This window comes from Amblyomma mixtum, chromosome 9, assembly GCF_055824585.1.
Source record: "Amblyomma mixtum isolate Tamu chromosome 9, ASM5582458v1, whole genome shotgun sequence".
NCBI lineage: Eukaryota > Metazoa > Arthropoda > Arachnida > Ixodida > Ixodidae > Amblyomma > Amblyomma mixtum.
Genome location: NC_143020.1, coordinates 3977142 through 4000885, shown reverse-complemented (window position 1 = coordinate 4000885; position 23744 = coordinate 3977142). Strand labels below are relative to the sequence as shown.

The window sequence follows — 23744 nt, the reverse complement described above, 5'->3', positions numbered from 1 at the left end:
CTACCAGACGGCTCTGGGCGCCCCAGATGACGTAATGCTAGGGCAGGTCCTGCCTGTAGCACTCGTCGAGAGCGCGGCGCGATGGAGGCGCTGCCAGCCGACTTTCCAGTCGATGGCGGACTTCAAAGACCGTTTCCGCGCCGAGTTCTTGCCGCCTGATTATGAGCGCCGGATGCTGGAGGAGCTCGCGTTGCGCACCCAACACCCAGAGGAAAGCCTCCTCGAGTACGTACGCGCAATGCAAGAGCTGTACAAGAGGGCAGACCCGACGGCAACCGACCGAGATCAGGTTGCGCGTGTGATCAGGCAGTGCCATCCACGCTTCAAGCCGTATCTGCGGGGCCGCAGTTTTACAAACCTCGAGGCCCTAGCGCAGGAGGCCAAGACCGTGCAGGCGGATTTACTCGCCGAACTGCGCTACCGGCCGCCCCCCAGGCCGGCCGAATCGCTAGAACCGGGATGCGCATGGGATGGAGGCCGAGAATGCGCGATGAGGGCTCGGCGCGCCGAGGTAATGGCCGTGGAAAGGCAGGCGGAACCCCCTGTTGTCCCTCGCGCGCTTGACCCGTACGCATTCGAGCAGGGCGTCGTGCCGGCCTCACAGGCCACGCGCCGAGCGAGCGTCAGGAATGCGCGGAGAAAGGGGAGAGTCGTCCCCAACCGCTTCGTGGAACGAGGGGTCCTCCGTCCACGCGGCGGGTCAACGACCGGCTTTGCTGGAATTGCAACCAGCCCGGCCACGTGGCACGCGAATGCCAAGCTAGGCGTATGCAGGGAAACGCCAGGCGCTGGCGGTGATGTCTGGTGGCAGCGGCCTTTCACCGTCAGCGGGAGAATTTCATGGTTGTCAAGGCGCTAGTCAGGAAAAGAACTCCCGCGCCGGCGACGGGGAGGCCTTTGTCCCGCTCGCCTGTAGAGCTCAGGGAGTCGTTCCGCGCTCAAGCCCTTTTATGCTAGTGCAGTTAGCGGGTCGATGCTACTCCGCACTCGTAGACACGGGCTCAACGCTGTCACTGGTCGGTGACGAGGTGTACGAGGCCTGCCGGATAGGTAACATCCGTGTCAGACCGGCCGAAACCCCGTTAAGCTTAGCAGCTGGGGCGGCAAAGGCAAAGGGAGCAGTGCGTCTTGCGATGCGTTTTGACGGCAGAAAGCGGAGACATCGCTTCGTCTATCTGCCTGGCTTGTCGATACCAGTAATTCTGGGAAGGGATTTTCTCTCGAGCGAAGGCATTGTGCTCGACATGGGGGAGAATGGCTATCGTTACAGCCAGCTCGCCCCCCTCATTCCCTTCGAAAGCGCATCCTTGCCCGGCTGTCCTGCACAAAAGGTGGTTGTCCTTACCTGTGCGACAGAAAGGCAGGTGAGCTCCCTCGAGACGCTGAGAGACGGTGGCCCGTTGGAAGCGATTATTGCGTCTTTCTCAGGACCCAGTAGTCAGCGCCGAAGGCTCGCGGAAACTTTACTCCCGTTTTCGGATTGCTTCACGGAGAAACCGGGCAGAACCGACCTGCTTCAGCACGAGATTCAGACGGGTGATACGCGCCCTTTCAGGTGTAACCCGAGGCCGTTAAGTGCGCATAAGAGGCAGCTTCTCGACTGTGCCCTTGACGAGATGATTGACACCGGTGCGGTGAGACCCTCACAAAGTCCCTGGGCGTCACCAGTGGTTCTAGCGCCGAAGAAAGATGGATCGGTCAGGCTGTGTGTTGATTATCGTAAGCTCAACTCACTGACGCCTACGGTTGCGTACCCTTTTCAGTCGATCGAGGCTGTGATGTACGCGTTAGGGAACGCGAGGTTCTTCACAGTCCTAGATGCAAGCAGAGAGTACCTGCAGATTGAGGTGGCCGAAGGTGACATTGAGAAAACCGCATTCACCTGCCACCGCGGGCTCTTCGAATTTACTCGACTCCCGTTTGGTTTGTCTAACGCCCCGAGCACGTTCATGCGACTGATGGACATCGTGCTGGGCGATGCAAGGTTCAACTACGCCATGGCGTACCTCGACGACATTGTGATATTCTCACAGTCGTTCGAGGAGCACCTCATTCACCTGAATTCCGTTCTCGATAGAATGAGACGTGCCGGTCTAACCATCAATCCAAAGAAAGTGCAGTTGGCATCGAAGAGAGTGAACCTCTTGGGCTTTGTCGTGGATGATGGCACACTGAGACCGAATGATGACAAACTGCAGGCAATTCTGAACTACCCCTGCCCCATGGATGTGAAAAGCTTGCAGAGGTTTTTGGGGATGGTTGCGTTCTACAGGCAATTCATCCCGCGCTGTTCGGAGCTTGCAAGGCCGCTGAACCTGCTGTTGCGTAAAGGCTCGAAGTGGGTCTCGGGCAAGGAACAGAGTGACGCATTTGTTGCCTTGGCTCGCGCGATAGCGAATACCGCTAGTCTGCGCCTCCCCGACCTGAACAAGCAGTTTGTCTTGCAGACAGACGCTAGTGACTACGGTGTTGGAGCTGTTTTGTTGCAGGAACACGAGGGCAAACTGCGCCCTGTCGCGTTCGCTAGTCGCACGCTCACATCGGCGGAGCGGAATTACTCCGTGACCTAAAAAGAATGCCTGGCGATCATGTTCGCATTGTCGAAGTTCGACATGTACCTAGACGGAGCGGTCTTCACCGTGCAGACAGATCATCAGGCATTGTCTTGGTTAAAGAGGCTCAAGAACCCCGCAGGCAGACTCGCGAGATGGGCGCTGACGTTGCAACGTTACGCGTACGCCATCGAGTACCGCCGGGACAGCTTGAACAAGGTGGCCGATGCTTTATCGCGCGCACCATGGAATGCTGGCGGAAGCGCTTCAGAGGCGCAGCCCAGCTTTGTAAAAAGCGGCGTCACCGCTGTTGGAGAGGAGGAGAGGGCGGACGGGAGTGTCGCGCCCAGTTTGACGAAGGAGGAGGCGGACAAAGGTCCCGCACTGTGCTGTGAGAGAAGGGAAACACAGCAGCTCGTGGCGGCGACCGCTCGCCTGCCTAGGAGCGAGGCAGAAAGAAATCTGTCTTGGGGAGTAGCGGTCAGTAGAGAAGAGCTGATCGAGGCCCAGAAAGCAGACGGTCTTTGCCAGCGGGTGCTGAAGGAGCTTGCGAGCAGCGCAGCTTGCACCGGGAACGCTGAGGGCAAGTACGACGCGTATCTGCTGGGCGATGATGGCTTGCTGCTCCGCTATATTCCCCAACTTGACGAGGAAGCGGCGATAGCATCCCCTTTCCGAGTCGTGGTCCCGAGAAGGTTGCGGAAGCGGTTCCTGCAGTACTTCCATGACTCAGCGCTGGCAGGCCATGGCAGCGGCAGTAAGACTTACGACAAGTTATGCCGTGTCGCGACCTGGCCAGGCATGAGAAAGGATGTGCTGGGATACGCCCGTACCTGCCCGGTATGCCAGGTAGCCAAGCCTCGGGCGGGCAAGCCCGCTGGCATGATGAAGGCGGTAGTTAGCAACTACCCGTGGCAAGTGGTCGCGTGCGATATCATGGGACCCCTCCCTCGGTCCGCACGCGGAAACCAATTCATCCTGGTAATAACGGACCACTATTCCAAGTGGGTTGAGGTTTTCCCCCTTAGGAAGCTTGTGTCGGAACGAATTTGGGAAAAACTGTTGGAGACTTTCACTCGTTTCGGTTTCCCTTCCGACCTGATTACAGACAATGCTTCGTATTTCACAAGCAAAGTCTTTGTAGACTCCTGTCGGGCGCTTCAAATCCGCCACAGGAGAACGAGTCCCTACCACGCTCAGAGCAACATAACCGAGCGGGTGAATCGAAATCTGAAGAGCATGCTGGTCGCGACGACCGAGCAGCACAGAGATTGGGACGCGCGGCTGTCCGAACTGGCGTTCGCTACAAGGACAACCGTGAACAGGTCAGTGGGTATTACACCCGCTTACTTGAATTTTGGGAGAGAGATCGCTTTTCCGCAAGAGAATGCCCTACTCGACGCGGCGGGGCCTGCGCCCCCTCCGCTTTCGCAGTACGCGGCAAGGCTCCGGGAGCGCCTGCAGGCAGCGCAGCGAGCAGCCCGCGAAAACCTCGATGTGGCGCGCATGGAGCAGGCGGATCAGTACAACAAAGGTCGCCGTCACGTCGTTTTCAACACGGGCGACCTAGTACTCAAGAGAACGCACCCACTTAGTAACGCAGCGCGCGGTTTCGCCGCGTCGCTAGCGCACAAGTGGGCTGGGCCGTACGAAGTTACGGCACGGACTACGCCGCTCACCTACCAGTTGCGGTTGTTGACAAACGGCGAAACCGCCGGTCCGGTGCATGTCGCTGATTTGAAGGCTTTCCACCTTCGCAAGGACGATGACTGCGAAGCGGTGGAAAATCAGCGCGATGCGGCGATCTCACCCCCGGGAGGACGAGCAGGTAGCGGTGCGGTTTGCAACCGACGCTACAACCTGAGGACCAGGTAGCACCCGTGTCTCTCGATCAATTATCACTCGCAGTGCTCTCGCCCTCTCAGTATGTCTTCTAGGAAGCTCCAGCGGACCGACGCCTGTGGCTCGGACTCCAGAAGGCAAGGCAGACCACCGTCGAACGGTGGCCGCCATCAAGGCGCGCCACCCGGCTGGCGGCAGGAGCCGCGCGAGTGGCGCAGGTTCCACGGCCGCGGTGGCCCCCACCGCCCGCCAAACCACATGCCTAACCACTGGAGAGCACCTCCCAGTGGTGCAGGCCAACGCAAGAGGGCCAGTGACGACCAGGCGCAGGGCCCCCCTCAGCACCCAGCCGGCGCTTCGGCCGCCGAGCAGCCGCAACCCAAGCGGCCCAGGGTCCTGCGGCACGTGGCCACCTGGACCACGGTCGCCAACGGAGCGGCCATCTCGTACTGCGCGCGGCCCAGGTGGCGGGACCAGGCGCAGCCCCTTCGCGGCGGTGACCTCCAGGAAGTGCCGCTGCCTTTCCGCGGCCTGACCCTGGAGGAGAGGGACCAGGAGCCCCCGGCCGTGTTTGGTGACGAGGAGCGGGCCGGCCTGTGTTCTCTCTGCGGCACACTTGTTGTGCACCGGCCCCGCCACGAGGCCGGTGCGCTGCATAGAGCGCGCAGGGAGGCGGCGGAAAAGCTCTTGGCGGCTGCAGCGCCTTCCCCCGCTGCGCCACTGCAGAGGGGCAGCCCGGAGGAGGCGGCCCTCCGCATCCTCCAGTCCAGCCGCCCAGACCTGCTGTCCCCGGCGGCCGAGGAGCTTTGGAGGGCGCTGCCGGCAGGGCCCCCAGCGGAGCCAGGCGCCTCGCCCCCCCCCCGGGCGGCTCGTGAGGAGCCCGTCCAGCCAGCGGTGAGCGGCCCCCCGGCGAGCACCCCTCCCCCCTGCGACGACTCTATGGACCCGGACCCGGAGGTCATCGAACGCCTGCTGGCGGACCCCGGGACGGACGTTTTAGGGGGGGGGGAAATGTAGGGTCTGCTCGCGGGCAAGTCAAATCCCGCGCCGCTCACCGCGGGTAGCCTGGGACCCCGTCTTCCCGAGTGGGGGGGCGGGGGGAGCGAGGCTGGGAGAGAGCCTTTATATGGCGAGACCGGAGAGGCTCGCGGGCTCTTGCTCTTGGACCAGCCCTGCCGAAAGGACCACCTGACCCAGCTGCCACGACGACGACCGGCCCCCTGATGTGAGAATAAACCCTTTGTACAAAGTCCTGCCTCGAGTGACTGCCTGTGCGTCCCCGCGCAGAGGAATTGCCCGCACGTTTAAGCAGTGGACTATACTTTTTCGTCGAGGAGGAATTCTGTGCGCGGAGGCTGATTTTGGGCGGTGCTTCACTGCGGAATTAAGTCGTATCCGACTATAGAGATCTTTAACGTGCCCCAGTATCGCACAGCACACGGGCACCGAGACGCATGGGAGCAACAAAAGGTGCATCGGAGAAGCCGAGATGCCGAGCCGGACGCTGCACGTGGGCACAAGGCCAGAGCCATAAACGTGCGGGGGGTGGAACCGAGGGCGAAAACGCTCTAGCTGAACGCTGGCGCAGATGCGCTGCACGACAAGATCCGGCAAATTCTAATATCAGATGTACCTGCCGGCGACTGTACGGCAGTGTGACGTAGGCAATAGCATTCAGCACCGCGTTACGCCGAAACTGCCGCTGAAATCCGCTTTACAGGTGGTGACCATCCCGCAAGTTATGCAGCACAGCTGCTAATGACGCTTTCGTTGGTCGGGCAGCGTTGAACACGATGGTGAAGTAACCAGATCACGTCATCACTCGCAGATAGCTGAGGGGCGCGCTCACGTCTATCACGGCAGAAATCGGCCGCAACAACTCCGATCTGACAACGCATTACCGAGTATATCGTGACAAGCTTTTTTCCCAAGGCTGCTCTGCGCATGCGTACGTATTCTCCTTCACATACACTGCTTAAAAATGAAAGCGCCTGCTACCGCTATGCATGCGCAGATCACGTTAGTGAAAGGCACATGCGGCAGCTGTCAAGCACACACTTACCACTTCGCACGCGTAACTGGCGTCTTCCACGTGCGTTTTCAACAAGTAGCAAACGAATTTTCTCCACTTCCCAGAGGGCGCCACGTCTTGTGAAAAATGCGGATTGTGAAGAGTTTCCCCTTGCGTGCAAGCACATCCCTGCTAAACTGCAGCACAAGAACTGTAGGTTCCACACTTTCCTTCATACTTACCCCTCACAGACCCTCTACAGGCTGTGACGTCAGACCACGTGACTCGCGGCTGCTCCGACCGCTGTGCGCCGACCGCCGCTTCGCCGCATGCGGTCATGTGATTACGAACCTTGTGGTGGTGGTTGAAACATTTATTGCCAAGCAATGCAGATGTGGCAAACACCGCCTCCCCTTACGTGGCACGAGGCAACCCTTAGGGGGTCGCACCTCACTCGACGTTCGCTTAAGGAGACGACGTCGCTTTCGCATGCAGTTTTGACATGAATGAGAGCGCGGTTGATACTGTGGCTGAAACGCCTGCGAGGCATTTCAAGCGTCTAATCAAGCTAGCCAAGCGTAATGGAGCTTTCTTTCTGTCTGAATAGATTTCGAAGCATACGAGAGAAAAGAGGTACTGGTTATGGCACACATGACGTAGGCCAACAGGGGATGTCTTTTTTTTAATTTGTAGTTTTTCATCAAATGGGAGATTAATAAAAACAGAAGAAAGAAACAACCACATGCCGCCGGTGAGATCTGAACCCATGACCTGCGAGTTTTGCGTTCGACCGCGTTCCTACGCAGCGCTCGTAGTATTAAAGGACGTACCACGTCCGCCGCTGGGGATGATGGCGGCGCTGGTGAACACACTAAAGTTTCGCTTACACTACACATCAATACCATCCAATGCAGCAGATTGGACAGCCGTCGTCCTAGCAGTTTGTGAAGCACCAGAAGCTAAATTCGGAGATCATGGACTCGGACCCCACCGGCGGCATGTAGTTGTTGTTTTTCTGCTTTTATTAATCTCCCATTTGATTAAAAACTACAAACTAAAAAAGACATCGCTTTCCTCGTTGGTTTCAAAGGATGTTAGTTTCCGGCATGTAGCTTTCGAAGAATTAAGCAACTAGCAATTTTCTTATTGCAGACGTCATTAGCAACTTTCTACAGTATTACAAGCTTATCCGGCGCAACAAACACAATTCAGGCGCTGCATTTCCCCTGCCACATTTTTTTAAGTCGGTGTGTCACCGGTTCAGCTACCGTTTCTGGTGAGCTACAGTTTCGTATGCCCAACCAACCCCCTATCCTGAAGCGTCGTTCACAGAATCGGACCCGGCGACGGCAGAAGCCATCGCTATAGCCATCACGATCAAAATTAGCAATACCCAAAAACACAGCTGTGACATTTTTAGGATCCCAAGCCACCTGCGGAGCCCACTGTAGTGGTCGTGTACCGCGCGCCACTCTCCGCGTTCTGAGCAGCCATCTCCAGCATAATCACGTCATCACCTGAGCCCCAGGACATGCACCTGTCTAAGGCAGTATTAGGGCCGACGCGCTAGCTCGAGAATATAACTTTTGAACGGCGTACAGAAACGGCATCTTCTACCGCGTCTCAACCCATTTTTCAACCCGCCTAGAGACCGTTCGCCTAAATCAGCGACTCTACACCTCGCCACATAAACAGCATTCCCCGGCGGACTCCTATCAACCAAAACGCATCCAAACACTGACTTTTCCGAATCTCCACCACCCAAACCGCATTCACCCTACATTATGCGCAGATACATGACCCTGATGTGGCCTTATTAATATGTTCACACATAATACATGGACATGCACAGCAAACCCCAGCCTCTTAAGCAGCCCATCGTGGCGCAGGAGAAGTTGGAGGTGACGCTCCCTATGCCACCCTGGGAAACCAGGGGGCGCTAGTCACCAAAGCGTCGGCGGAAGCTGCTGGAGTCCTGAACTGAGCGCCCCACCCACAATCATCTCCGGCCACCTTTTTTACAATAAAATTTTATTCTCCGTTTCTCTCTCTTGATGCAGTGGGAGGTTCGGTTCACCAGCGCCACCCTGGCATCCCAAGGGGCGTTCATCGCCATCTCCACGACGCCGGCCAGAGGCACAGGAGTCTTGGGCTGAAGATGCTGATGGTGATGATGTCCACAGTCTTAATGGCACACACCCATGGCGGGATTTTGGTAGGACTCAGCCTGCTTGCCTTCAACCAACTTCCTCTTCCCTCTGAATAAACGTTTTTTTTCTTTCCTTCCTATGGGAAGTTTTGCAACTAGTAGCATGAACGGGCGCTGACATCTGCGAGGAGATAAAAAAAAATTCTTCTTTCTAGTCACCCACTGTGGGCGAACAAGCGACATTAGTAGCTGCACTGTGACCACAACCCCAAACTCACCTTATATAAGCGCCTACTCCAAACAGAAAATGAGCCGAGGCAACGCACATCTCATATGCTTGAAGTCAGGCAGCAATGAAAGGCACTCGTGCGACTCCTCAAGTAAACCCGGTGAACGTCGCCGTTACTACAGACTTCCATTTTTTCAGAACTACCACAATCTGGTTTAAATTAATTTCTTGGACATTAGAAGAATCTGGAAATTTTGGATCTCAGAACACTTACCTAATGTGGACGCCCAACGGTTCCATTCAGAGAGCGGAAGTTAGCGGAAGTTATCTAAAAGCGCTGTCAAAACTGTGAATGAAATAGGTCATTCTTTCTTTCATGCGAGAAGTCAGAGGGCTAAGAGAAGCTGTTTTTTTTTTTCTCAGCCGACCTTGAAAATTACAGAAGGGCAGCTCCCGCAGGAGCACGAGCCGTATAGCAGACGACACTTCCACAAGAGGGCGCTGGACCCTAACAGCGTCACGCGCTCCTCGAGGCCTTCTTCCAGACGAAGAAGAAGAAGACAGCTACGATGGGAGCTCGGCCGACGAGAAAAGACCTACCTTCGCCAACTGGCACCGGTCGCCCCGCGACTCGGACTTCCATCCTGCGAAGTAAGGATCTACGATCGGCAGGCTTCTGCCTGAGCTGCGCATCTGGGGCCGCTTTAGCCACCGCCACCACCGCGCTGGCCTGGCTCGCTGTTCACTGGGCTGCCAAGAGGGTGAACACAAGTGACACTGGGACGAAGTTCTGCTGCCCCAGCGAGGCAGCCACGCTGTTCGCTGCCATCGACGCCAACCAGCAGCCGTGCACAAATTTCTTCGCGTACATCTGCAAGAACGCCCTCGAGGAAGGCTTCGTCCAGCGCGACGTGGCACGCGACTTGCTGGTGAGCGGCTTGCGCACGGAGACCACACTTCTAGTTTCCGCGAGGGTGTACTAGCAAAAAAAAAAAAGAACCGCAACACAAAAAGAGAAAAATTATGTCCGAAGCACTAGACACGTCAGGTTTACAGTGTTTCCGGTCGTATCCCTGCTGGTTTATACCGTTGCAGTGAAGCAACGTCTGGCACGCCTTACAATATCATGGTTTATGGGGTTTTAACGTCCCAAAGCGACTCAGGCTATGAGAGAAGCCGTAGTGAAGGGCTCCGGAAATTTCGACCACCTAGGGTTCTTTACCATGCACTGACATTGCACAGCACACGGGCGTCTTTTACCTTTCGCCTCCATCAACACGCGGCCGCCGCGGTCGGGTTCGATCCCGGGTACTCCGGCTCAGTAGCCGAGCGCTCTAACAACTGAGCCACCGCAGCGGGAGCTATGGTGCGGCAATTTTAAAATATGGCTTTGAATCGAGTCTGCAGCCAATACTTCTGACTGGTATTGATTTGCCAACAATTTGCATTCCTTATCGATTCGCTCATTTTTGGAGAATTCTGACGCCATAAAAATCTCCCACCGCCCAGGTGGTCGCACGAGACAGTTTTGTGAAATGCCGCATGGCGTGATAGATGTCAAATTCACCACTTAGTTAACACTCTCGAGATTGAGGCTATCAGACTATGATAGCTGAAACCATGTGCCCTTTATACTTGGAAGAAGAAAACAAACTCCGTGTTTCTGTAAAATTTGCCGAGAAATCGTTCACTATTCAAACAGGCATTCCCTTTCTCAGTACTTCCATGTGTATGTTAGATAATCAAAGCATGCTTGCTCATTACGGGTAGTGTTGCGAACTGTTCGGTTTATATTTGGACCTGATAGGATAGTGAATTGCTATTGTACTTTTTGAGAAGAAGCCTAACATTTTTCAAAAGAAGCTCTGGTCAGATTCAATTGGCCGCCGTCAACAGACACCTTCATCTGCTGATCGCAAAGTTACGGGTTCTATCCCGGCCGTGGCGGCCATATTTCTACATATGCAAAATTCAAAAACTTCAGCGCGCTGCGCGATGTCGGCGCCCCTTAAGGAACTGGAGGTTTGAACTCCATCCGTATTCACAGGGCGGCGGTGCGAGCGCTAGCGAACAATGCCTTCGTTGAGGGAATCCTCATTTTCTATCGGACAAGAATTTGTATGCAAACTAGCTCCACTGAATCCATGGGAGAGCAAAAAGTTGGAGAAGGCGATTACGACGCATGTTTTTGAAGCTTGGTGTAAACGCTTCTCAGCCTGCTTGCGCATGCGCTGTAAGCGTCGCGTGGTAACGGACTGCAACTCAATGGCCGGCAGCTGACAGTCGCGCCGATGGTGCAGGCGCTTTCACCGCTACGGAATCTCATTGGCCATGTGTACTTCGGGGCGTTAAAACCCCATCATTCGCAGTTGACATGTAACAAAGACAACTCACAGACGCTTCTCAAGAAACTAAAAGGTCGGATTAGTGCACTCGGTTCAATCAGAGATGAAATGTCTCAGAAAAAAGGGGAAAGCTTTAGAAAACTGCGCTCTCTAAGGTTTTTTCGCGTGGTACGGAAGGTTAGAAAATAAATATGGGAGCGGGTCTATATGTCCTTGCCAAACATAGACAGCAATTATTCAAATCAACAGGGAGAATGGGATGAGAAAACGTGAGTAAGTAAACTTACTTACGTTATTATCGTTCAGCAGAAAAATAACTCGCAGTTTAGCCATGATATCATGATTTGTTGTCAATTCATAACAGACTCTTAAAAGAAGGCGGCAAGAAATATTTGGCGTGCCGTATTCTCGCAAGCCGCCTTTTTCATTCCGTTCTAACTCAGGCAGAGCAAAACTCATATCGGAGTTCTGTTCTGCTTAAGAAGGCAGCTACAGGTGGCGTATAAGTTTAAGACTGGATTTTTAAACCAGCTCTCATTCTCTCTCTACAACTTATCAATGCATAAAAACATGCTTCATAAAAAAGGGGGTGGCAGTTTTTTTAGGCCTGGAAAAATTTCGACACATCTGTTTTGTATATCTCAAGATACTCAAATCTGGTAATTGCGAAGTGCGCTGATGAGAGTTAAAGAATGAACAATTGCAAAGTGGACACACGTGAGTGTTGTTTTACGTGATCACACAATTCGAATTGGTATCTACTTGTAGCCTAATTATCTCACATTAGACAAAAGCAAGTTAGATGTGCGGTCGTAGAAGCCCAGTACTTTTACGTGAGACAATAGAATGCAAGCTTTCAATTTGCTCACAATGTGTTTATTTATATTGTAAACTCTTCCCTACTGGCCAACTCTTGACATCTCTATATTTATATACACTGTACTGTTCGTTGGTCCAGCAGCTATCTATACCGGTTAATAATCGGGGAGAACTAAAAGCGCACAGCAATTTTCTGTTAGCTTCGCCACCCTGTCTTATTCAAGCTCCTGGAGTACCCCGCCCGGAAGGGGGAGGGGGGGTTAATTTCTTAACTTAAATTCAGCAAACCTCAGCGACCAAAGGACACGAAAATTATAGGTGTACAGTTAAAGGCGCGATGAAAGCACAGTGGGTTAATGATAGTAAACCACGGGTTATTGATATTCCTACTCGAAATCAAGAACATGAGAAACATGAAATGGCCATGAACAGAACATGTAATGCGAAGGCAAGATAACCGACGATCGTCAAGGGTAACTGACCGGATTCCAATAAAGGGCAAGCGTAGCAGGGGGCGACAGAGAGCTAAGTGGACGGAGGAGACTAAGAATTTTGCGGGGATAATGTAACCACAGCTGGCACAAGATGAGGTTAAGTGGCCAGTTACGAGACAGCCTTTTGCCTTGCTGTGGGTATATTTAGGCTGATAATGATGCTTTCAGAATTTTAATTTTTCTTTTTTGCGTACAGCCGACGGCATACTCGGCAGTTTCTCACCACCTAAAATTGAAAAAGAGAGTTCCGTGCTACTGTCAGCAGGCAAGCTCAGGCAAACTTCTGGAGTGTTTAAGCGCTCGAGCTCGAAACTTCTGCTGCACTTTACTCGAAGCCTCCATTTCAAAGCCGCTGTGCGCGAACGTACTCAGTCACATGACCTCAGTTGACCAGTCGGAACTAGCGCCCACTTTCCTAACCACGTAGGTAATATTTTGGTTTCTTAGCAAATGAAGGCGGAGGTTTACACATTTGACAAGCTGTAAGAATGGTGAGGCCAGCTTTACCCTGGGCAGTTCCCGGATAAACTGGCCAGCGTAGTTCCTGTTGAATACCAATCAGCCACAACCTGCATGTAAGTATCATCAACGGACTAACCAGTGGCTACGAACAGGAGCAGCTCCACATGACAGCTGTGTCATGAAAAGGTCTAGTGTCGAGACACCGCGTCTTGTCCTACTTAAGACATGTGGCGAACAATAACATTATCTTCGCTTTAACTTTTCTCGAGCTTGCAATATTGTTAGTACTGCGCTGCCTACAAAGCGCACCCAAAAGGTGGCTACCGACAACTCTGTTCTTGATTACTACTGGATGTCCTTAACTACGGTGAATGACGCAATGGTGTAACGCCAGTGTCCTTGAATGGCCGCGTTTCGGAGATTTGGGTTCCTGCAGGGCATCGTTTTAAGTTTCCGAAGAGATCTTGAATTAGGCGCTTAGCTCTATGCCCCTATTGAGTTCTGGAGCAAGAGCTCTACTCCTCGTGGCACAACTTCCGATTGCGATACGGATGGGAAAGTGACCTTCAATGCCTCACAAGGTCAAACCAAACATAACGGCAATTCGCCGCGGTAGCTGAGTGGTTATGGCGCTTGGCGGCTGACCCAATAGAAGCGGGTTAAATCCCGGCCGCGGTGGTAAAATTTCGATGGAGGCAAAATTCCAAAGGTCAGTGTACTGTGCGATATCAGTGCACGTTAAAGAACCCCAGGTGGTCGAAAGTTCCAGAGACCTTCACTACGGCGTCCCTCAGAGCCTGAGTCGCTTTGGGACGTTAAACCCATTAAACCAAACCAAACCGAACATAACTGCGGGGTGGTATGATCCCAAGATGTGGTAGTATGTGATCACATTATTGTGACTACTGGGTACCGGACCTTAACCTTTACCGATGACCTCGGACTTGACCTTTGATATGATACAGTAGACGCCACATCGACAATGTCATTCCATGTCTCCCAAGTTCAAACAGAACCTAACTGTCGTGGTATGGCCCAATCTATGTTAGTACGACCACATGATCATATGGCTTTCAACATTGGGAACCTGACCTTAGCCTTGGATATTGACCTTGAAATTTGATTTTAGACGTGGACACCATACTTAACAGAGATTACGCTCGTATAACTAGCTTCGAGCCGAGTTGAATGCCAGCCATTTTTTTTTGCAGTTGGATGTCACCTCTGAAATCATCAAGGGCACCCAGGACTACGGCAGTGAGGCTGCAGCCGCACTTCACACCCTTTACACATCATGCATCAAAGAGATATGGCAGGAGGACCAGCGAGCCAGGGATGTTGCGGCGGCCGTGCTAGAAATCACCAACACCACCACGCGAACAAGTGGCGCAAGCTTACTTCGTTTGGGCCTTGCGGTGAATAAGCGGTACGGCCTGCCGTTCATCTTCGAAGTATTCAGCTCAGTAAGCCAAAGACCATGGATTATGTTCGTTCGAAGGACACCTCGACTCGGCGACTACAAAAATAATTGCGATGTTTCCTGCTACGGTGTCACTCTCTCCGTCCTTAATTCCCACTTTGGCACTAATTATACCAATGAGGACGTCTCGAAGTTGGAACAGAAATTTCCGGCTGCCTCGCCAAGACGATCATTCGTGCCTTTGAGGCAGATTAGAGATGCTTTCGGACATCTTGACGCATCCCAATTCAAGACCATATTGCTCGAGTTCCTTATACATGTCGACCGTGCGAAAATAATTTCTGTCATAGCTAAAGCGGGCCTCTTTGCTGACATTCGGCTTCTGATAGACGCGCACCATCAGCCGCTGGCGTCGTTTTACCTGTTGCTTCTTGTCACTCTGCAAGCCATGCGCTACATTACACAGGACAGCACGCTAAGTTCGCCTAATATGCGTAGCGAGGACGTCTGTCAAAAGCACGTACGCCGGAGCTACCACCTATGGCGCATAACGTACGTCGCGGCACTCGCGACTCCCGCGAAAGACCGGCAGCTGCACAAAATTTTCGAAGCCACACGGCGACGGTTCATTGACTATGACCCACTTCGGCGGCTGATGGCAGCGGGAAACGACACTGACCACTTCCGGGCCGTAGTCGCCAACGTAACGCTCATGCTACCTGGAGACCTGGTCTTCAGAGAGCCAGCCGTGCCCCACCTGACCTCCCAGGGCTTCCCCCGGAACTTGTTCTTGTCTTTGAACTTCGAGTTCGAAGCTAGAAAGGAGACATTTCGACGGGGCGTGCCCTGGTTTCGTGACAACCCGGACAGCAGAACGGCGGACCGCATGTTCTTTGCCAATGAGACCAGTCTGTACGTGTCATCACTGAGCTACGGGTGGCTGAGTTCCGGGACTACTGACCCACTGCTCGCCGACGCTGCGGTCATTGCGAGTCGCATGGCCGCCTTGATGTGGCTCAAACTGATCAGCTGGAAGAAGTGGTCACGAGAAACGAAGACAGCTCTACAATCCCACAGGTGAAGTTAATACGGAAAGGAAGCGATCACTCCCGAAAGAACGCGTTCTTGCATGCAGCAGACTGTTTTTGTTGCGGCTCCCGTCACGTTCGAGATGAAGTTTACTCTATTCCTTGCACGCTAGCGGCGTGAAAATGGTTACAGAGTAAGTGGCGTCCGAGGCATTCGCCTTCGCTGCCAACGTATTTTCAGACGCCTCTGGGGCACCGCTTCTGGCAAATTGCACATGCTTTAGTCGAGGGTTTGACGGCCTACCGTCTGGTCAGGTATTATGGTGATGAGTTCTGGTCAGCGGCCAAGGTCAGTAAAGATGCAATTTTTTTGCACGTTTCGGGAGCGCTGTAACAATTACAGCGAACAATTACAGGGAAGAATTATAATGAACAAGGGAGCCGTAGTGCTCCCGAATCTTCAAAATTTTCTTCTTTATTTACCTTGGACAGTGACCAGTACTCTTCATTGTACATGCTTGACATGAAACCCGTGATTATCATTTCTTTGGTAACAGCTAAGCCTTAATCGCTTACGATAGCCTCCGTTGCTTATGCGCCGTGAAACCAAAAAAACACTTCGTTTCACAAATTGTGGCAGTAAAACGAGTCCGTTCTTCCTTTCTGTCCTTTAGTTTTCGCGCGCCTGTACTTGGGCAGTGTAGACCATAGTATGAAGTTTCTTTGAGAAAGCACTGTCGGGCTTCTAACCTGAAAAATGCAGTTTTGTGATGTAGGCTCTGAAGTTAGTCACGCGATGCGGAAAACTGCCGGAAATAAACGCGACTTTGAAAGAGGGTCACCTTGACGAACGCGGAGAAATAAAATTGCCGTGAGTGAGTTTCGAAACAGCCGCGGCGCGAACAGATCAGCTTCGCTGGCCACTGCCCGAGAGCGCTGTGCCATCGCCGCAGCCGATCAGGCCTCGTGTTAAACTGCAACACACACTCGCGTTGCGGATTGGTAGTCGGCGTCATCAACTTTCATATGTACGCAAGTCGGTTAGTTTGTGCGTAAATTCCGCATCTGTTCCCTGAAATGCGTGCCTGGCTTTTGATAATGTAATTCCCGATTGGGTTTTTGAATTGGTCGGATGTAACAGGTGTCTCAGCAGACCCCACATTCTGGAAAGGCTCATGCTCCTTTCCATCTCGTCACATCTGCTACACCAGTTTTGTTCCCATAATTTGATCGCATAATTTTCAATTTCCTTGCTATGTCTAGCGACCCTCCTTCTAAGATTACGGTTCCATTTTTGCTTGTTTAGTCTGCGCTCCATGCCATGTTTTGCCTCCCACATGTGAAGCAGTTTGCTATCAACTATCTTTGGGGCATATACCCCTTCAAGTATCTTTGTTGCCTCTCCAACGTGACGCATGAGGGTCTCCGTCCATTTCTCGATGTTAGTGATCTTCCCAGTGCCAGCTTTTTCTCGCTTCTTCCTAAATATTTCCTATTCCGTTACTCGCGGTTGACGCGCACGACGCGTCTTAACTCCTTTTTTAAGGATCGAGGCCAGAATGAAAAGATCCCTGCCGAAATATTTCTCTGAATTGTGCCATTTTAGATGTCACATTTTTAGAGAAGGTCAGGTCAGGGGAGGTGTCTGCGCACACGCTGTTACCCACCCTGGATGGACTACTAGGGTCCGTGTGTAGGGTGAGTCCCAGCTCCTGCGCGTCCTCCCATAGCTGCCTGCCTTTAGGATCTTGTTTAGCGTAACCCCATTCCGGGTGCCCGGCATTAAAGTCACTGACTTTAAGTCACTTCACGGGGTTAGTCTCGGCTGCCTTAATCGCGTTGCGAAAGAGGGCCCTGAATCTCACCTTTCTCTGCTGTGGGGTACTGTACAGATTTAAGAGGAACACGCTCGGCTCCTCTTTTCGTCCAGTAAGGATTTCTAATAGCACTGCTTCAATTTCGCTCGAGTTGACTTCGTGCTCGATTGCCGCAATGTTCCTCTTAATCAACGTTGTGACGCGAGATCTCTCACCTCTGTCACTTGAAAAAGCTTGGTATCCCGACAGTTTTGGTGTTTTGCCCGTCTCCTGCAGGGCTATAGCTAGCGGTTTCTCATGTAATAGCGTCAGATATTGTTGCACTAACGCCCGCTTGCGTTGGAATTCTCGACAATTCCACTGCCAGATTAAAGACTCAGTTGGTGCGCCTCTAACCATTTTGGAGCTGGTCAAATTGCTCCTCTGTTTTTGCTGCAATACTCCGATGGCAACTAATTCTGCCCGTTGCCTTTGCACTTCAACCGTAAGGGCTTGTACCTGGCTTTGCGTCTGATTTATTGCTCCCAGAATTTGGGCCATGAACGAATCAAATTTAGCTTCCATTTTGGCTTCTAATCTTTTCTCTAGTGCCACCAACGAATCAGCGTCCTCCCCTTTTCGTTTAGTAGAAGGCGGCCTAGCCGATTCTATAATCATTTTTTCCTCCTCCGGTGTCGCAGGCTGTGTGGGAGTCACAGCCTTAGGCGCCGGGGATGTTGATCTCGAAACCAATTTTGGTGGCGCGCTGTGGGGTGAGGGGGACTGCGTACGCGCCTACAATTTTGGTTTATTCAATTCCTGAGTGAGCTTATTAATGATCTCTTTAAGCTCCCCAACCTCTTTCCTTAATTTATCGATCTCCTCGTCCTTGTCTTTAGCCTGGGAAGCCCCCCTGTCAAAGTTCACCCTTTTACGGTCCCCGGTCGGAGTCCGCTTCTAAGTCCATGGGTTCGCCGGGTCTCTGGAACACGATCTCCCCCTGGTCTGGATCCGGAGCGGCCCCTGGTGCGGGAGCTCGAGCGGCCGCGCTGCTGCGGCTTGCTTCCTGTAGTGTCCTCCTCCTTGGGTCTAGGAGGTTACGTAGGCCCTCTGGATCCGGAGCGCCCTCTGCTCTTGGAGCGCGTACTGCCCCGACGATGGTGCTGTCCGGGATGCCTTCCCGTGGTCTCTTCCAGGCTCGGGAAATCTTCGGCACGGAAACCCTCGTAGTTGTTGCCGCGCTTGTCTCTGGGGCGACCTTGGCGGGTGGAATTCATCTCCAATGTTTGCCGGGTCCCGTGTTTTGGCGAACTGCCGCCGCTTTGCTCCCACCGCCTCTTCACCTCGTAGGGCGTGCGGTAGAGCTCCTTGCATTTCTTATCGCCGAGCAGATGTCCTTTGGCGCACAGCTGACACTTGATCTCACATTGACGATTTTCGAGCGGGTTTTTCGCCCCACAACCGCGGCACTTTACGTTTTTAGGGTCCGGGCAGAGATCGGCTCGGTTTCGCATTCTTTCGCATGCGTTGCACACTTCGTATTTTTTCCGGTAGAGCGCGCACCGTTGAGCCAATGACGTGATGCGCACCCACCTCGAGCCTTTGCTGTCTTCGAACAGTATCAGGACTGTCTTCGATTCCTTGCCTAATCTTCGAACCCCCAGCACCGGGGGATTGCCGTGCGTCTTGAGACGGTGCAATATGTCCGCCTCCGAGAAGTAGAGGGGGACGTCGTGGATTACGCCCTTTCCGCAGTCGTCCGGCATGGCGACGTAGGTGGTCATATCTATTCGCTCCCCTTCGAAAGTGAGTTGCTTCAGCTCTACGTACTTTCTTTTTCGCCCGGCGTCTCTCGGCGCCACGAGAATGGACTGTTGGCGTGTATAATGGAGACGATGTCCTCTCCCGCTGCGTCTTCGTCGACTCCGGCAGCCTGGATTATCGCGTTCGCCAAGTGCGCGTTCCCGTGTTTCGTCAGCCTCGTGACGCCGCCGCTGGGTCTCATGATTATATTTTCGGCATCGCTGGGGAGCCTGCTGTTTTGCCTTTCCACCGATTTCGCCGCCATTTTCCTTCTCGCGAGCTTCTCGGCAGCCCGCCGCCGCTCCACGATGCGCGTCTCTTGGTTGGGGCTAAGGTTAGGATTAGCCTCCTTCGGCGCCGCTTTGGCTTTTTATGCGAAGCATATTACTAGAGCTACACTACAGCCCGTCGAGCGCGGCGGTGGAGCTACCATTGACCTTTAGCGTGACCACGTGACACCACGTGACAACATGACGTCACAGCAGAGGAGAGATGGGCTGCCGGCTCGCGCGGTCGGCCGCGGCGGTGGAGGCTCCACATCAGAGGCGCTGCCTGCTGCTGCTGGGGGTACATCAATACAGTCTATAGGGAATGGTGGCGGTGGTGGAATAACTAAGGGTGTTTCCAGTGTACTTTCCATGGGTGCCAAGAATGCTGTTGTAGCCGGTGCTGGGGCAGCGGTTGTACACTCTGAATTGAATTCACCGATGATCCCGCATATAGTTGCCACGGCAATCCTTGCTACACTTCTAGTGGTTTTATTAAAATCACCAAGTATTCAACCAAGGAAAGCCATGTATTACCAAGCCTAGCCATCAATATGCTTCGCATCTCACTAGGCTTAACCTTAGCTAAGCCTCAGCCATTTTTTGTTGCTAGTGTACCACTGCCCGGGCACATTTAGCTCGCGCGGATCAATGTCCGTTCCTTCGGCGGTTTCCATCATCGTGCCTGAGCGAAACGGCCATCTATAATTTTGGAAAGGGTAGGATCTCGCCGGAAGCGGCAAGGATTCTGGCCAGTAAACAGCTAAACAAAAAAGTTAGCCTAATTTGGACTCCCGCACACGCGTCCATTCCTGACAACGACGCGGCCCACGAGTTAGCCCGAGCTGTCTACTTCCGGGTAGCTGTGGAGCCGGCCGACTGCCAGAACATGGACGAGCGTCTGCAAAATTATACGGAAATTATTGAAAATTATAGGTTACAGAGGAGACTGGTGCCACCACCGGATAAAAGTCTAAACAACAGGGAGGCAATCGTATGGCGACGCCTCCAAGCTGGGAACTTCGTAAACCCGGTCTGGGCATATCATGTTCATGGAGATAAAGAAAACGACAGGTGCAAGCACTGTGGGGCGAGAGGGACCCTCGACCACATAATCTGGGAATGCGCTAGCTCCCCAGGGGCTAACGAAAACAAATTGTAAAGAAACCTGGGAAGCCCTGCTGCGGTGCAAGGCCCCTGCTTCACAACAAGCCATCCGCCTGGCGGAAGAAGCCGCCAGGAATCAAGACCTCTTCGCCTGCTTCTAATCGCGGAGGTCCCAGCCCCCGTCACCAAGGCCTGTGTGCCGGGGACGGGGAGTAGGGGGCTTCCTTATCTGGCGGAAAATAAAGTTATCATCATCATCATCATGTACGCAAGTCACGAAAGGAAAAAAGAAAGGCGCTTTCAATCAAGCTTTCAGGTATACGTGGCTTTGGTGTCCACCTGCAGAAACCAGCTTTCGCACTATGTTTCGTGCTTAACTGCCTGCAATGCTTTTCACCTTGATCGAAGGACTAGACACTGCGTACAACAGAAAACTGGCCTTTGTATAGCGTGGCACACAGGTACACACGAGACATGCCCTTAGAAAGCAGCGATGACATTCAGGGACGCAGTGATTGCAACTGATAGAGCTCACAGTTCGCTAACAGCTGAGATACATACCGCAATAATAAAGCTGGTCTGGTTTCGTCAAAGAGCCTCTACCAGACTGTAACAAGAAAACACGATACTCCCCTCTTATTACCACATAACGTGTACGTGTTAATAGCGCTGAGCGTACAGCAGAATTTAAATTGGTTTTACTGTGCTGGAGGTTTCGCTGGACTTTGGGTGGGCGACAATTTCAGACTTCTTGCATAATAGCAACCAATTTTATCGTCATAACAAGCGAAGTGTTCAAACGAAACTTTTCGTGTGTGAGCACTTAGCCGATGGGTAGCAACCCCGGGCAAAATCGTTCGTTCTGTTACATTGTTTGTTCTCAGTTGGCCTGGCGTGAGCGCTCCTTCCCGCGCACTGCCGGTTGATCGTCATCTTTTACGTAGCACAAATCGTTGCTTTCTCACTGATGCGAGTGTAGTGAACATTCTGTGTAGTTTTTTGAAGTACTGCTTTCCGCGCTGTTCGTAGTTATAAATGCGTAGTATCTGTGTCGCATATCTCGGTGGACACCTGAACCGCGCCGTAACGGAAGAGAGGAAGGTGGGAGTGGAAGCAGAAACAGAGAAAGAGGTGCCGTAGTGGAGGTCCCCGGAATAATTTCGACCACCTGGGGATCTTCAACGTGCACTGACATCACACAGCACACGGGCGCCTATTGCATTCCGCCTCCATCGAAACGCGGCCGCCGCGGTCGGGTTCGAACCCGGGTACTCCGGCTCGGTAGGCGAGCGCCTTAACCACTAAGCCACCGGGGCGGATGATCGCTGGGATTTCATCTAGACCTTCATGAATTAGGGGTTGTAGAGGGGGTTGAGTGGGGACCTGGTAAGAAGTCACATTACATATTTGTCACGTGTCTAGGTATGTGGTTACATTACGCCATTGTCCCTTGATCTGGTGTGACGTCACATTACGTCGTTGTCACGTGACCTGTCATGACGACACACTCGTAGGATGTCGTCACTGGTCCTACCAATTAGTCTTGGCGTTACCTAATTATATTTATTTAGGTGTGACGTCATCTTCATCGCGAGACTTCTCAGCTCGTGACGTCACATGGTGTCGTTTCTTGCAGACATGACATTGAAAGTGAGTCATCTAATGATTTCGCATTAAAACAGTCTCGTAATTCCTATTTTAAGGTTATTTCTAGCAATACTTTCCATGCAGGGAATGCGTGCTGAGTGCCTCACACGCCGAGTACTTCGACGACATGCGCCGTGTGGTAGGGCTGAAGATGGGGCTACAAATCGCCGCCATTGTCGGGGCTGCGGGCACAGCCCGTGGTGACGCCGTCAGACCAGCGGACGCAAGAGCTAGCTGGTACACAGTACAGGACGCCTGGAGCCTCTACCGGATATCCGAAGCCCAGTTCTTCTACGCCCGCTTCGCCTACTACCGTTGCAGCATCGCTTCGCAGGCTAGAGCTTTAGTGAACGAACTTGTCAGGGACAACGCCGACTTTGCCACAGCGTTTCAGTGCCCCGTGGTTGATTACGGTGACTGCGTGAACATTACTAGGCCGAATGATTAACATAGAATTATCTGAATGTGTGGTAGTGAAGGACATACCCGCCTGGTTATATTGCTGGATCTTATTCAGTGCCCACCTTGTTTATCGTTTATTTTTGGTCTTGTTTGCAGAGGCTCTTAGAGTAGGTTGCTTTGCAGATGTGCGGCCACTGGACTGTAGAAATCTAAAATCTGATGATAATCTTAATTGCTCTTTCCTGTTCATGTATGCTGCTTAGCTTGGTTTAGCTTTTTACGCTTTGGAGACATCTCTAATTTGTTTTATCCACGAAGGTTCAAAGACATATTTCACGTTACGAGCTCTTCCGCCACCTGAGGGGGTTTGAAAAAATTTACCTGGTTTCGTCACCAACCATCAAGTGAACAAATATCACTCCAAGCAATTTTGACCATTTATGAGCGTGAAAATTATGCATCATTTAACGACACTTAAACGTGTAATTTTCTACTATAAATGTTCTGAGGAGCAAGCTTGAGAGATCAGAAATCTTATGGGGCTTTGAATGCGCCAAATTAATATTGCCGTGTGTGGAATTTCCACGTGCTGTTATTCTGCTCTGTGATCTTCGCGTGCTGAGGCCAGCGTGTGTACGAGCATCTCTGTGAGGCGGGACTTACTGTAGCTCCACGAATGCAAGTTGCGCTTTAGATTCACTGCTATATTTGAAATAAATGAGAGAAACTGTTCTGCCGATGGCAACACAGAATCACAGTCGTATGCCGTCATAATAGAGCAGCTTTTGGCTCCCAACCTTTGTGTTTGTGTTTGTGGCACCAGACAGAATCACCTCGCCGAAGTCCCTGCATGATTCCTTCAACATCGCAAGGCATTAAATGTGGCGCCCAAAAGTAAATCGCCGTTGAGGCGGAAGAAATCTATGCGAGGTGCTCTGCGCACTTCCGCTGTCTAAGCCTTCGCGAAAGCAACAGAAGACGCAACAGAAGCGGGCTTCAAAAAATGTGACGTAACTGCCTTTTCTAAGTTAGTTCGCTCCTCCATGGTGCAAAATTTATGAATGAATGAATGAATGAATGAATGAATGAATGAATGAATGAATGAATGAATGAATGCTCAGTCGCGAGTGTCTCACTGTGTTTCATTTGGGTGCCACAGAATTTAGGTCGATTAGCAGTGCATGGCCAGGTTAATTAGAAACCATTAAAAATAAAAAACAGCGGACAACTTAAATTTTCTATGACTAACTGCTTTTTATACTCTTTGCACTTTTGTACTCTACTAGCTAGTTTCGTACTTTCTCCACTCCAAGATCTTGAAAGTAATTAGGCGTGGTAGTATTCCACGAACGGCAGAAGTGGCATGATGCTG

At 52.4% G+C, this 23744-nt stretch overlaps 2 protein-coding genes across 2 annotated transcripts in view; one reads left to right on the top strand and one right to left on the bottom strand.

The window, feature by feature from the left end:
* The window catches only part of LOC149328104 (uncharacterized), a 398869-nt gene that overhangs the window by 196192 nt on the left and 178933 nt on the right, over positions 1 to 23744 (bottom strand). The gene's annotated exons all lie outside the window — the stretch shown is intronic.
* Positions 9353 to 22656, top strand: LOC149328108 (uncharacterized). Its single transcript, XM_089562150.1, has 3 exons — positions 9353 to 9712; positions 14115 to 15400; positions 22055 to 22656. Exons 1-3 carry the CDS (start codon positions 9353 to 9355, stop codon positions 22416 to 22418), a joined length of 2010 nt encoding a protein of 669 aa, XP_089418276.1. The 3' UTR covers positions 22419 to 22656.

What these genes read in the sequence shown, in the direction of transcription:
- LOC149328108 (XM_089562150.1), top strand. Translation starts at nt 9,353, where the DNA reads ATGGGAGCTCGGCCGACGAGAAAAGACCTACCTTCGCCAACTGGCACC. An exon ending in ACGTGGCACGCGACTTGCTG is followed by an intron (nt 9,713 to 14,114) that starts GTGAGCGGCTTG and finishes TTTTTTTTGCAG; the next exon opens with TTGGATGTCACCTCTGAAAT. An exon ending in ACAGCTCTACAATCCCACAG is followed by an intron (nt 15,401 to 22,054) that starts GTGAAGTTAATA and finishes CTTTCCATGCAG; the next exon opens with GGAATGCGTGCTGAGTGCCT.